Source organism: Neofelis nebulosa, chromosome 2, assembly GCF_028018385.1.
Source record: "Neofelis nebulosa isolate mNeoNeb1 chromosome 2, mNeoNeb1.pri, whole genome shotgun sequence".
Lineage (NCBI taxonomy): Eukaryota > Metazoa > Chordata > Mammalia > Carnivora > Felidae > Neofelis > Neofelis nebulosa.
In genome coordinates, this window is record NC_080783.1 from 79,681,684 (window position 1) to 79,697,340 (window position 15,657).

The window sequence follows — 15,657 nt, forward strand, 5'->3', positions numbered from 1 at the left end:
ACCCTCAGTCCAGGTGTCCTCAGAGGTTCTTTAACTTGGGACTCTATGAAAGGAAAAAAATTGAGTTTTTGAGACCACACCTTGTTGAGAACCCGCATTATAGAATGAGACCTATGAGGGTGAATTAGACAGTTAGCATAAATGAAATTATGTAAACAGCAGCCTCCAAATCACACACAGTTTAGAAACTGTGAACCGTGTTAGCCTGGACTGGCTGACAGAGTGGGCCTTTGTTCCAGTGCTGCCCAGTTTCAACTTTCTTCTCCCTGTGTCATCTGTCTGAGTCTGTGCAACATTCTCTGGGGTAAGCCTGTTCTCGTCCCACTCAAGTCAGTGCTGCAAAGCTGTCAGAATGCAAGTTCATATCAGAGCAGTATGAATAATTCTCAGATTCGACATTTGATGGGTTACTTTAAGGTGGGGAAAGGGCTTTTGATTGCAAAAGGCAGAAATGTCTTTGAGTTATTTAGTGGAACAGGGGATTTATTATAAGGGTGTATGTTGCCTGACTCTGTAGGAACGAGCTGTTTTTCCATTCTCTCATGGGCCACATGGTCTCTTTCTTCCGTTGCTTCTTCTGTTTTATTCTCTTCCCTCTACAGATAGAATTCTTTGATTTACTCATAATTTTCCCTCCCTTATTAAAGTCCAACTTTCACATGTGTCTCTGGGCCTCCTTCTAAATTCAGAATTGGAAGCTGCAGCTGAGAACATTAACTGTCTCTAGATTGCTCTGAATTAAAGTCCCAGTGTGACTTGGGGTATTAAGGAGTTTATTACGTGTCTTTCCCACTAGAAGAGGGGAGCTTCTTAAGCAAAGGGATGATGTCTGTTTTCTTTTCTGTACACTTACAATACCTAGCACAAAATAGGTCCTGAGTACATATTTGATGAATAAATAAAACATACGAAACAACACCTGAAGTCTACCAATAAGGGGAAAGCCTCTGCATGAGTTGAACTGGCTGAGTCTTCTCAAACAGCAGTCGGTTTGGACTGAAGTCACCTTATTCTTTGCCTAGTTGCGAAACATTTCTCAGTTGCAACCAATGACTTGCAAACTGCTTTGCATATTAGGGTCCACATATGCAGTAGAGATCAATGTGATGAAAACACTCCAGTATAAATGTTGGGAAAAGATTGTTTCCATGGGGACTTCTGCTTAAGGGAAGCCTCACATTGATGCAGGTGAGTCGGCTGACCTACCACCAACTCATAGTCGTCCAGTTTCCGTGAACCGACAATCTAGCTGCAGTATCAGTGCTGGTGGCAGTAACCCTGTATTTGATTCGTTAGTGAAAGGTTCTTATCTTGGCAAAATGAGTTTGTGAAAGCAGGTAGGTAGTGGTGGAGATTTTGCAAGAGGGCAGGTGTGAATGCAGCGGTTGAAAGCTAGGGATGTGCTTTCACTAGCTATGGAATGGCTTTTCTCTCTGTGAGGTGCCACGGCTTTCTGACTGTCTCTCCAGGGAATCTGCATCCTGGGTAAATCCTGTCGGTTTTCCCAGCCACACTGCAGGGTCACTGAAGTGCCACTTTGCCCCTCTGGGGTAGAACACATCCTGCTTACAGGCCAGATGTTGAACAAAGTCCTTCCTGACAGAAACATGGATACCAGATACTTCCTGTGTGTCACTCCATCCTTCCCACAATTAAATACTCCTGGTCCTTGTTCTTTTTTAACCATTTCACACAATGATCTTTTGGTAGCAGAAATCACTGTAATGTGCATTTCTATTATTAATCTTAAATCTTCTTTCCATGTTGCTTTATCATGAGACAGATAACATTTTCACAAACATCCTGAAAAGTGCCTTAGTAAATGTTATTCCCTTCAACATAGATATTTTGGGGGGGGGAGAAATGTTTATTCCCATGATATGGTCATTGCCCAGAATATTTTGAGAATGCCTCTTTCAATGCCATTAATATTCTGAAGTAAGTACAATTGAGTTCTATAGGAATGTATGGATAAATATAAATATGTTTTTGCTGTCTTCTACATATAACACTTTTACACTCACGTCATCTTTTTTCTTCTAAATAGTGAAAGATCTAAATATTTCATGAGCACTCTCATTTTCGTGACCATGTCCAAATTTGCACTTGGTTAACTGTATAGCTCCTCACTGGACTTTAACTTTAGAAACTGACAGCATAGCCTCTCCAATGTGATATTTGCTAGTAGATGTTAGGGGTGCTATTATCTGCATTAAGTGGAATTTTAGGTTTCATTGCTTAAAACGTGAAGTATAAGTAAAACGGATTTGTCTTGTCACCCGCAGGAAATGTTTGATGTTATATTGGATGAAAATCAGCTGGAGGATGCGTGTGAACATCTGGGAGAGTACCTTGAAGCATACTGGCGTGCTACCCACACAACCAGTAGCACCCCCATGACCCCTCTGCTCGGAAGGAATTTGGGCTCAACCGCACTGTCACCATACCCCACAGCAATTTCTGGGTTACAGGTATTGCCACTTTCCACTCATGCTTTTACAGTCTTACAACTGAAGATTCTACAGAGAACTTAATGGGGATGAAGACTGGGATTATCCTTAATCTGAAGAGGAAAACATATGTGGGTGTTATCTTTAAAAAAAAAATCCAAAATATTACAGGCCCATAGGGCCTGTCCCTTAGCTTCCTCAACACAGAATGTGCACACAAGTAGAGTCACTCTGTTTGGAAACAGTGACAGATCCCTGCGTTTTCTTGGGGTGGGGGGAGTGTGGGGGCCCATGTTGGTCAGCGGCTATGGTAGGTCTCCTTTAGGAAAGCTGGGGACAAGTTCAAGGACCGGAGGTTTTCTCTTCTGCTATTCTACTGTTGCAGTCAGGGCTAGATGTCAGGAGCCAGAGGCATTATGATACAAACTGAATTTTGCCTTTTGACATCAATAATTATTTACCATTTATCGAGAGTCTGCTGGAATGGAGCCCAACCCACAGGTGGCTGAGGTACATCTAGTCAATTGAGCCCTCTTGTATCATGACTAGTTTTATATTAAAGAGTTATAATGATAATCGTAATTATAGATCATGTAAAGTTAAGCCTGAGAGGAAGGGCACTCTCTGAAGTATTGTGTTATAACTGTATTACTCTCCTACAAAATTTCATCTTTATAAGCAAAAAACTGCCCTATAAAGGAGCAGCTTTTGAGGCTGGAAATGAACATGGGAAATGTGCTAGGGTAATACACATATTTATGTATGCACCAGGACTGTTTCTTGCCTGGTTTCGCTGCCTGTGTGCTAATCCAAGTGTGGCATATCCACTGACTAGTTTGGGTTGGCTCCAAATTGTATACTATGGGAGAGAAATGGATGCATGAAGCAATATGCTTCTATAATGCAGGTAGAAGCGAAATGCACTTTATTTATGAATATAACACTCTGACTCACCTCTAAGGCATCCACCTAGAGTGGTTCTCCCAATTTCACTTGAGTTAATGTGGTGCCCTTTATCCTGGAGCCTATTTCTCCTAGTGACCATGAGTATTTAATTGTTAGCCTCCTGGCTGGGGTGAAAGACACAGGCTCTAATTATTGAATGATTTTCCCACTGGGTGAAGGTGAGTGTCCCTTTAGAGGAAATGTATCTCGGTCCTTGGTTTCATCGGGATCCTGTTTCTTAATGGAGGTGACCTACCTAAGTAGAGAGCCACAGCTATGATACGTGTTTTCCCATGATTTAAAGAAAAATGTTGAATAACATTTTCTGAGCCATCAAATAAGTATCTGAAGATATTAATTTCAATAAATGATATTAGAGGAATTTAGTTGATATCTGAAGATAATTTTTGCAGGACATTTCAGTTGAGGAAGCAAGAATTGCAAATATCAATTAGCCAGCTCCATAATTATTATACACTCCTTTGGAGAGAACACTGCTGAGAGCCTTAATGTTTATGTGTGATGAAGAAACAAACACATTATTTTATGGGCAGCACAAATCATAATTTCATGAAAATATTTTATAGGGCATAAGGGACATTCAGCTAGATAAAGGTGAAGTGTGTGACTTTAGGAGGAGAAAGATTTTACCAGTTAAAGAGAGAAATAAAATAGCAGATGCTATTCTGAACTTTAACTTATTTCCCAAAAGTAAAATAATCCTCAGTTTTGCAGTAGAAGTGGAGTTATTAGGTATTCCTAGATATATTAAGTTCCATTCAGCAATTAACTTTCAATTCTCTATTTTTAATAGGCAGCCTAATCACCTAGCATTATGTAATTAAATTCATAAAATATCAGCATTTTAGTATCTTTGCAACGTTGTGTCCTGAATGGAATAGACCAGATCTTTTGAGCAGACCATTTATGCATCAAAATGTTTTATTAAGTCTGATAGCGTTTTATTGTACATATCCTACTGTTGTACGTATATTTAAATGTTCTAGATGAATGAGGCTGACATGATTTAACCATTGAACTATCTGATATTTATAGAGTCAGCGTATGAGGCACAGCAACCACTCCACAGAGAACTCTCCAATTGAAAGACGAAGTCTAATGACCTCTGATGAAAATTATCACAATGAAAGGGCTCGGAAGAGTAGGAACCGCTTGTCTTCCAGTTCCCAGCATAGCCGAGATCATTACCCTCTTGTGGAAGAAGATTACCCTGACTCATACCAGGACACTTACAAACCCCATAGGAACCGAGGATCGCCTGGGGGATATAGCCATGACTCCCGACATAGGCTTTGAGTCTGCAGAAGCAAACAAAAAATTCATCTGTTGACAATTTGCCATAGCACTGCTAGGATAAACCAATCATCTTAACTTGGCAAGTACAGCACAGTGTTTCCTGTGCTTGTGGGCTGCTGTCATTTGATGCTAGGTAAGGGGCAAAAAAAAACCAACAAAAAAACATTATGCCCTTAAGTCGAGATGGTTATTAGATGCCCAGTCATATAGATATTTTTAAGCGCGGCATTTACATAACAGTACCTTTTGTTTTCTTCATTAGATTTAGACACATCGATTTGTAATTTAGGGTACTTATCAAGGCACATATAAAATAATTTCCCATGCTGGAAATTCCAAATGACCAGTTCCAGTTGGAACCAATTTATAAACCAATTCCTGTTGGAATTTGGGTGAATCGACTAGAAAGTCTACTTGAGCATGTTGTAGTCAATTTAAAAATCTGAAAAAAAAAAAAAACCAAAAAAACCAAAAACCTAATTAATGAGAAAATCAAAATACCAAAAGAAGCCAAAACCAGGTATGGTTTTATTTGCTGGAAGCTAAATTTACATTTAAAGTCGGAATGTATAAACATTTTAATATATGTTAACGTTGCCAGAATGGCTTTCAAACTCACCAAAAGTATTGATGATGCCAAAAAAAAAAAAAAAGTCTCCAATTAATGCAGAAATTATTCACTCTCCTCAGATTTTAATATTTTTGTTTCTTTCCTGGCACAGCTGTTGTATTCAAAGTGTTTTGCTTTGTGTTTAGTCACTACTGTTAGCTTGTCTGAAGTTGGCAAAAAACAAACAAACAAACAAACAAACAAAAACCCTCAAAATTTCTTTAGCAGTGAGAGAGAATAATATAAAGAAGCCCAATCATAGCTGGTCACAGGAAATGGAAAAAGAGGAGTTGTTTCCCCTTTACTCAATCTGAGCATAACTACATACACAACAACATCCAGGAATCCGAAGTCAGACAGTAAGGATGGGCACAGAGCCTCCTGAGTGCGAAGCTAAACATCTCCAGATGGGAATTCATCTGTCCAACTTACCACAAACATGGGGCCTGTGTTTCCTGCCAGCACAGTTGCATATCTTTCCATTGCTTCATTCAGTCTCTGTCTTTGAATATGTGAATGTTCTAGCCCTTCCCCAAATTCTTTATAATCATGCTAAGGACTTGTTTTACATGGAAACATTCAATTTTGATATTGAGAGCTGTGTTTATACAAAATAATGGAATGAAAAATGTGAAAACAAAAATGATGAACTTAAAGCTTGCAATATAAAGCAAACTCACAGATTCAGAGTATATCTGTTCACTAAAATTATAGCATTTTTACTGACGAGAATTATAAAGAATTTGGAGATTGAGCTGCCTTATTTCTAATGAACACTCCTCTTCACCTGTGAAATCTTCACAGTTTTTCCAGTGGCTGTAATTACGAAATTGGTGACCTTCTGTCTTATATTATCAAGGAAGCCTTAGATTCACTATGATCCAAGGAATTACTGAAAATTGACCCTTTTATATATTATACAAATATCTTTCAGAAAAGCCTCTTGTTTCTAAAAATCCACAATGCATGCATTTTTCTAAAGCCCCCAAAGGACCAGGCATAAAAATCCCTTTGTACTGGTACATGTCATGAAGACTGTATTTTGAAAACAATGATAATTGATTTCTATTACCTTATTTTCTTCCCAAGCCTTTCAATCTTTAGGCTTTCAAAGCATGCACCAGTTAAATAATCTTCCTCGCCATGAAAACAAGTTCCAATTTCTTGATCAGTTATACATCTCTTGACGCCCATGGTGACCTCCCACATTCCCTCTCCTCCTCCTGTTCACTGTGCATACTCCATTATGAACCTGTTTAGCTGATGATGGGGATGCCTATAATTATGTAAGTTATTTCACATATTTGATACAACTGAAAATATGGGCTCGGTAAATTCTAAAAGTTAACATGTGATATTGGCTTGTGAGTTCTTTTGTCATCTAATGAAGCTTACAGAACTTTCAGTTAAGACATTTCAAAGAGCTGTATTCATTAGGCACTTTAATAAACATATAACCTGCCATTACTGAATACTTTGTTAGAACAAAGAAGAGCATTTTCCAGCAAATGAAAATATATTTATTACATGTACAGCACATATTTGCATGAGAAAGAGAACATTAGCCAAAACATTTTTCTATATGCTTTACTGGTTTCTTGTTTGTGCGCATTCAAGTATTTAATTGCAAAGAGTGCATCAAGGTGATAAATTTAGACTAGACAGCTGTTCAGCTTTTTCTGTAGTAGCATTAGCAATCTGGTCATTTAACTACTTTAAGATATTTACATTTTATGGCAGGTAGCTGCAACAGCATTTACATATATTTCCTAGTCAGCAAGATTACCATATTCTTTCAACTTTTGAAAATCACTTCTTTTTAAAAACCTCTCAAAGCCTTGTTTCTAAGTCTCCCATGTCATATGCTAATAAAGAGAGGTCCGTTCAATATCTGTGCACAGAACCAATCTGTCATTTACCATCAAGTGTCTGTACCTGTTTTGCTTTGCATTCTTATTCAAAAGCTAACAATCTTGGAAGGGGTATAAAGTATATTTTCTTGATGGATATATTTAAATTTTTACTTTGATTTGGCATATTCTTTTCATTCCTTTTGTAATTAACAAGTTTATCTTCTCCAAATGAAAAAGAAATATGCATTTCCTTTTTTTTAAGTGTTAGAGTTTACTGTGTAAATGATACTTAAATACACATATATACTAAATGAAAGTTTTATTTTTGCCAAGCATATCAAGCACCTTTGAAAAATACATATTCCTCAAATACTTTGTTTTTAACTGACTTCATTTCAAAATAGCAAATGATAAGCAGGAGAAACAAGTCTTACAATGTTTTAAGTCTGTTTTAACTTGTAGTATAAATCACATATTCTGTAACTTCAGTATATATATCAGAATATGTAAATTACATATTCTGTAATTTCAGTCTGCGAACATGTAACATTGTAGACATGTGTGACAATGTGGAAATGTAGTTCTGGAAAAAAGGGAATGCAATTTGTCAATCCTGATGTTAATTCTCAAGGCAATGTGACTCCAATATTATAATCAACAATGTTATCTTGTTTACACCAATATTTAAAGCAACACTTGGAAATGTTTATAAATGACTGATTATTCTCTCTTATCTTTATACAGTTCTATTGGAAAGAAAATTGAAATTAACAATTTAGACTGATAGTCTTTCCTAATAAGAGAGTCTTAATTATGTGACAATATGTCATTGCACTTAGTCCTTAATGAAAAGAACTTTTTAAATATAAAACAAATTCTAAGAAAATTATTTGTTCCCTTTGAGTAATTTGTTAATTACTTTAATTATTATTGTCGTTGTTTGCAAAACGTATTTTTGGAATGTTAACCTCTTTTCATACCTGCATACTTGAACTTGTCTTTTGTGTGGGGGCCTTAAAATTCATACTAGGAAGCTAGGTCAGTGAAAGGGAGGGAGAGAAAGAAATTATGCCAAAAGGTGGTTTGCAAATTTAAACTCTGAATGAACATATCACAAAATGTTGTTGAGACCCAGGATGTCATTTAAGAATGTTTCTAGGCAACTTTAATTTGCATGCTAGTGTGTTTTTTCAGTTAATACAATTTTATTTTGGTATTTGCTAAAAAATAAAAATGATGTAATGCCACTATAGAAATTGCCCTATATATTAATATTTATACTACCTCTTCTCTAGAGAAGACAATCTGTCTTTAAGGAGAAAAACACTTTTCAGTAAGTAGTGATCAAATTTATCACTCTTACTGCTAACCCAGCTGCAAAACTAAATGCATAAATTCTTAAAATATACTTTCCCTTTAAATTTTAAACTGTATCCAAAATACTCTTGTCACCCTTCATTTCTTCCATGTTAGTGAAGTTTTCTTTGAATTGGTTCACATTTTACCAGCACACAAAGTTAATTTAAGAAATCAGTCATCAGAGGGAATAAAATAATCTGCAAGGGAATTGCCTTTGTGTGAAATTTGTTATAATATCTAGCTCTAAGCCTGCAAGGATAGATCCAGAGACTTGATATTTAAGTGCAGCTGGTTTGAAAATTCAAATTTTGATCCTTAATGTCTCCCATGGACAGCCATTTACTAGGTGAGGGTATGCATTATCTTGGACTCCCATGTCATTGGAGCAAATTCCATATAAATGTTTTAAATAAATGGGAATGTACCCCTTATTTCTTTTATATTTCTGCCTTTGTGTTTCATGACAATGTTGCCTGTTGTTTTCTTTTTAATTATATAAAACTCATCTTTGGATGACCACATGAATGAAAACAGAGCAAATTATGTAATAAAATTTGTTTTATTAGTTCCTCATACCTTTAAATACTGTTAATACTTTGTTACTGAGTTACTTACTCAAATTGTGTCTATAGGACAAAGAGCAGGCCTCCTCTTTTAAATGATAATTATGAGCAAACCAGTCAATAAGATAGTTGTCTGCAGACAATAAGGATAACTTTTTTGTTGTTGACTTAAGCAGTCAAGTTAGTCAAAATAGTAAAACTGGCTCAAACGGGCAGAGAGCTACAGCATTCAAAAATCACTTTTTAAAGATTTCTTCTTTTATTAAAATGAACTTTCTCCAATGAAATACATCTTCTTTTGGCAACTATCTTTATCTACTTGTGGATCGTTTAATCCCAAATGCTTCCTGTAATTGAGGGACAAAAAAGACGATTATAAAATATCTCATCAGATAATCTTGAACAAGGGCTGTAACTCCCATTTACCGTGAAAAGCATATAAATAAGAGTGAATAACAAGACTGTTGGAGAGTCACGGTTACATATAAAAATTTTCCTCCGTTTCTTGTGACGTATGTAAAGCGTTTGCTGAAACATGGTAGAAAATGTTACCAATGAATTTAGAGTGGTCTGGGGTGTATGCGAATGCATCCTCTTTGAAAATTAGGAGTTAAAATGAGAGCTATGTGAGAACCCAAAGTGGCTGGCCTCTAGCTTTTCAATTTTGTAAGTGTTCTTAGTTATGTTTTGAACACTCAAATTTCTCAACAAATGGCTATGTCTATATTTATGTAAGGGCCACTCTTGCCCTACCTGCATGCCATTTTCACACACTTTTAACTGAAGTCAGTGTGAATTCCGTATGCATAAGGGATGTATTAAAGATACAGGATCGTTAATGCTATATTGTTGCATACTATTTTTCATATGCCTTACGATATTTTCTGGGACGTTATTAAAATGAAAGCATTTTATTGCCAAAATAAATCTATGTTGTTACTTCTAATCTGCATTAGCAGTAGAAAAATAAATAATGTAGCAAAACATATATTGTACAGTACAAAATTATAAAAGATATATATTTTGCCAATAATATGAAAATAGATTGAGGAGAAAGAAGCACATTTGTTATAGCACAAACTTAACAAAATCCACTGTTAAATTTGGCAGTCGTATTTTTTAAAAATATATAGATTTAATTCTAAGTTTTATCAGATTTATTTCATCTACCATCTTTTTAACTTGCTGCTCGATACTTTTCCAGCAATTTATTTCATAGCCTTGCAACCTGTGGATGTAATTTCTTTTATTTTATTCCCTTGCATAAAACTTATTAAATGTTATTTTGTGATAAGATTCATATTATATTTACTGTTCTTATTTCTGCTCCTTCAGTAACAACTACAAAAAGTATGGCAAGTGAGCTCATAGGGCTCCTCTGAATTTTGGACATACTTGAAATGTTTTCTATTTTTCACAGCCTAAAGTCAGAACAATAAATACAAATGTCCCAACAACAACAAAAAAGTATTTAGGGATTCTTCAATTTGTTTTGTACTGAATACTATTTTGAAACATAAGTTAAAGCCATCAGTTGTTTTTTTGACTGGGTGGCGGGAGGGAAAAACATACATTTATTAACACTAAAAATAAACATGGCAAATTAATGTAAAAAGATTTCCCCTACTATTCTGAGGGCTGTTGATATCCCAAGCTATTGCTATATCTCCAGCTACTAAGTGGAAAAAAAATATATTGCCTTTGTTGAATAATGTTTTTTCTTTCTTTAAATTTTAGTTATTTATTTTAAAAATTTACCCCCTTTTATTTTTCTTATATAGGTAAATGTGTAGCATTCTACAAGGCATGCTGGGTAAAATATACTATGCAAATGTGTACAGTGCTGCATGTTTTGTTCTCCCTCTGCTCTTGTGGCTTTAAAGAAAAAAATGTGTTGTTATTTTTGTGAAGAAAAACATTTAACAGAGAAAAATCAGAGTGCATGCATAGAGTATCCTAATTTCTATGGATTTGTTTTATGGAATTTAAATGTGTATAAATCAACTGCATTAATTTTTTCTTTTATATAATAAATGAGAAAACACTGAAATCAGCCTTATACCTCTCCTTTATATTATTCTAGAGATATTTATGTCATTCTGGAGGTATGTTCCTATACCTCTTGCAGGAAAAAAAGAAGCCTAAACATTTACTCTCACAACACAGATTCAGCTAAATGATGATTTCCTGAATACTCTGCTAGGATATATGAGTTATTACAAAAGAAGTATTATATTAGGAAACAGCATTTAAATTTTTTTTTTTTTTCAACTTTTTTTTTTTTTATTTATTTATTTTTGGGACAGAGAGACAGAGCATGAACGGGGGAGGGGCAGAGAGAGAGAGAGAGACACAGAATCGGAAACAGGCTCCAGGCTCCGAGCCATCAGCCCAGAGCCTGACGCGGGGCTCGAACTCACGGACCGCGAGATCGTGACCTGGCTGAAGTCGGACGCTTAACCGACTGCGCCACCCAGGCGCCCCGGAAACAGCATTTAAATTAAATCCATACACAGAGAATATATTACAATATGTGTGTGTAAAACAGGATCAAATACAGTATAGAAAATTAAACTAGGTAAACTTTATTGTTCCCGACAAATCTCTAAATGATTACTTTAATGTAGTAGTTACCAGAAGTTTCCAGAGGTTATCCTGTACCCATAATCATTTCATGGATGGCACATAGCTTATGACTTGACATTTCATGTGCTCCATGTCAGTCGACCATGCTGTGAATTGATTGGCATTTGACTTTTTTCTCATTGTAGTGCGCAAGAAGTTCAAAAGAAATGTGCACTATGTTGATTATAATTACTGCATTAGAATTACACAGTGATTTATTGCAGCCAAGTTGTTTCACAAGCATTATCTCATTTAATCCATCTGACCACCCTGGAAAATAGGAAGGGCATAGATTATTAGACCCAATTACAAATGAGAAAAACAAAGATCATGGTAACTTTTCTCTGCAAAATACTTTTGTCTAAAAATACATACATCAAATGTTTTTACGCTGGTAGTCATTTGAAGCACACAGTGCTGGAATACAGTAAATGTTGACTAAATGAACGATACTTCAGTTATTGGAGAAATATTAAATAGGGCTGTCCTATCTATTAAAGCATTTCAACCCACAATCCGAAATTCCCAAATAGAATAATTACAGCTCACTGCAACGACTCCATCAAGGCCGTATGCCTGAAGCCACCTCTCTGGTCATTAACACATCTCTACTAATAGGATAGGTTGTGAAGAAAAATCTTGCTTGTCCTGTCATACAACATGCAGATTGGGATAGTGGTTAAACTGTAAGCCATAACTCCGGCCTATGTTCAAAGCCTGGATCTGGCAGTAACCAACTATGAGCTTGGGGCAATCACTTAACCTGCCTGTACTTTAATCTGTTTTTGTAGAGCAATCTTCCTTTTGGTTACAGGTCACATTGTCTTGTGTCTTTGTAGGTCCGGTAATTTTGTTACTGGGTTCAAGGTATTGTAAATATTCCATTGTGGATGGCTTGTTCTTATATTCCTCTAAAAAATGCTGGACTTGTTTTGACAGGCAATTGTAGATTAGTTTGATCCTCTGAAGGTTTGTTTTTAAGCTCCGTTAGGACTAGTCTAGAGTAGGATTTCTTCTTAGGCTAATTTAGCTCCTCTTCTAAGGTCTCTGGGGTGTCTACCGAATGTCCCATATATTTAGTGAATTCTCTTCACTCTGATGGAAGGGAACTCAGATCATCCCTGGTCCTTAGTAAACTCTAAGAATTACATGTTTTACGGCTCCCTGGTACTTGTTTTTTTTTTTTTTTTTTTTTTTCTCAGAAATTGTTATTGGCTAGTCTCGGGTTTCTGCACGGATACAGGTTGATACATAGCCAAAGACTTAGTCGCTGACTTCAGCAGGCTTCTGGAGCTTTTCTCTGTACAGCTCCCTCCTTTCAGCCACTCTGCTTCACAAATTCTAGCTACCTTGATACCTTGGAACACTGATCTTTGTCTTCAACTCAAGGAGACTGCTAGACTCAATTTGAGTTCCCACCCCCTCTGTCACTGGCTAGGCATTGCCTCCAGGCAGAAAATCCAGGTAATGGTTAGACTCACCTCATTCGTGGCTCTTATCAGAGATCACAATCCTGTGCTGTATGTTGCCCAATATCTGAAAACAGTTGTTTTCTACATTTTGTCCAATTTCCTGTTTGTTAATGATGGGAGGATAATTCTGGACTATCCCACTTTCCCATACCTGGAAGCAGAAGTCTCTTTAATGACATTTTGCACATTACTATCATCATGGATAGTCTTTAAAAGATTTTATAAGGAGTTTGTTTTCACAAATAGCTTCATACTACTTGACAAACATTTCCAATTACTGTACTTACATAGTGGTCCAAATTTATATTTCACCTATGGATCCTATAGTTGGACAATATTATATTAGGCAAATTCCCTTTTTCTTTTCTTTTCTTTCTTTCTTCCTTTCTTTCTTTCTTTTTCTTTTCTTTTTTTTTGAGAGCCACTTAGAGATAATCTGGCAGACTAAGCCCTAACTTTGCAAGTAAATATGGATATGATAACCATTTCATAGGTGGACAGAGATGTGTGGGGAGTTTGTAAAATGTCTTAAGAGCTGCCAAAAGTACCACCTACAGTGTGCAAGAATGGAAATATCAAAGAGTTAATGTAAATTGATTACACAAACAATATTGTTTTTCTAAATAGCCTAGAAAGAACTTTATTATGTAAATATAAACATAAAATGGATTAATGTAGTATTTTCTTTCCTTTCATATGTCTCCTCTAAATTTGGCTTTTGGGGCACCCGGGTGGCTCATTCAGTTGAGCATCCAACTCTTGAATTTGGTTCAGGTCATGATCCCAGGGTTGTGGGATTAAACCCCATAGCAGGCTCCATGCCAAGCATGGATTGGGATTCTCTCTCCCTCTCTCTCTCTCTGGCTCTCTCTTTCTCTCTCTCTCTACCCCTCTTCCCCACTCACACATACTCTTTCTCTCTAAAATAAAATAAGTAAAAATAAAATAAAATTTGGCTTTTTAACCATAAGCCCCAAAAGAAGTCAAAGGACTTTTTTCTTGCACAGATGTTTAAAAAGAGACACATTTTAGTCCTCTATGCTGCTCTTTGTATTACGGGTACAATTTTCTAGCTCAATTAAGAAGAAATGTAGACTGTCAAGGTCTTACTTGTTCTATATATTGACACAAGATATTGTACAGCTAGTAGATGTAAGGTGGAAAGATGTAATTTACTGTTGATTTTGTTTAATTTCATTCAGTTCTTGAGCATGGAGGGGCAGAACAGTTCAAAATGCCTTTTATAAGTTTCACATTTTCTTCTTTCTATTCTTTTTTTACCAAAGTTAAGGAGAATAGAAAGGGTCGGAGCTGTTTCTGATTCCTTTGTGAAAGAAAAGTAAACAACTTTAGTTTCTCTTTTCCCACCTCTCGCCTTTAACAAGCGTAGAGACTAATTATCAGATTATCAAATGACCTCTTCATCGGATGACCTAGAATCAAAGAAAGACCTTAGGGACAAACCCACTGTTTTTCCTTATGTGAAAACTGAGGCCTGGAGAGATTAAGCAATTTACCCAGATAAAATATAACACGTGGAAGCAGAACTCTGATATCAAGTAACCTAATGGTTCACTTTTATGCTAGTTTCGAAATATCCCATAGCAGAAGGTTGATTAAATACAATGCGACACATGCAGAGCATGGGACATAGCTATTCTAGGTGTCCAGGCAAGGAGACTGTAAGAGCAGGGGAAAACATTTGACCTGCTGCGTAACCAGTTTGGAATAACGGAAATCCCAGCTGGAAAGGCTATTTGGGGCCATAGTCTGGAGAAAAATTAGTATCTAAGGTATTTGGACTCTCCTGCTCAGTTTTAGTGGCTACTGCAGATTTTTTTTTTTATTTTTTTTTCCAACGTTTTTTTTTAATTTATTTTTGGGACAGAGAGAGACAGAGCATGAACGGGGGAGGGGCAGAGAGAGAGGGAGACACAGAATCGGAAACAGGCTCCAGGCTCCGAGCCATCAGCCCAGAGCCTGACGCGGGGCTCGAACTCACGGACCGCGAGATCGTGACCTGGCTGAAGTCGGACGCTTAACCGACTGCGCCACCCAGGCAGATTTTTTTAACCCTAGGAGGGACTTGATCAAAATCGTTGCTCGGGGCAAGATTGACTGGAAAGAGGAGGGAGATTGGATAGGGAAGAGCCCTGACGTACAATCCTTAAGTGCAATAAGTGATTGTGTAGGTAAGGCCACTGGCTTCAGCTGGATGGCAGGGGCAAGAGGTTTGAGAGAGAGAGAGCGAGCGAGAGAGAAGTTAAGCTTCCCTCACAGAACCCCAAAGTCTTTGCGGGGCAAGACGTGGAACTTTTGGTGTAGCGTGTATGAAAGATTGCGGATGGGTATTAGGCACTCAATTAACACATTTACATTATGGTTCCGTCGAGGAAATGCAGGGAATAACATGAAAAGGGCAAGGACGTTAAAGCAAGTAGATAAAAGCTATCTGTCACAACC

General features: G+C 36.7%; 1 protein-coding gene across 7 annotated transcripts in view; it reads left to right on the top strand.

Annotated features, from left to right (window-relative positions):
- CACNB4 (calcium voltage-gated channel auxiliary subunit beta 4) overlaps positions 1-11,150 on the top strand; it is a 258,639-nt gene extending 247,489 nt beyond the window's left edge. For all 7 annotated transcript variants that reach the window (XM_058715272.1, XM_058715277.1, XM_058715273.1 and 4 more), the window contains 2 exons: positions 2,286-2,471; positions 4,452-11,150. In XM_058715272.1, coding sequence (XP_058571255.1) covers positions 2,286-2,471; positions 4,452-4,712 — 447 coding nt within the window. In that variant the 3' untranslated portion in view covers positions 4,713-11,150. The remainder of the gene's footprint in view (positions 1-2,285; positions 2,472-4,451) is intronic.
- Positions 11,151-15,657: the final 4,507 nt, after the last annotated feature.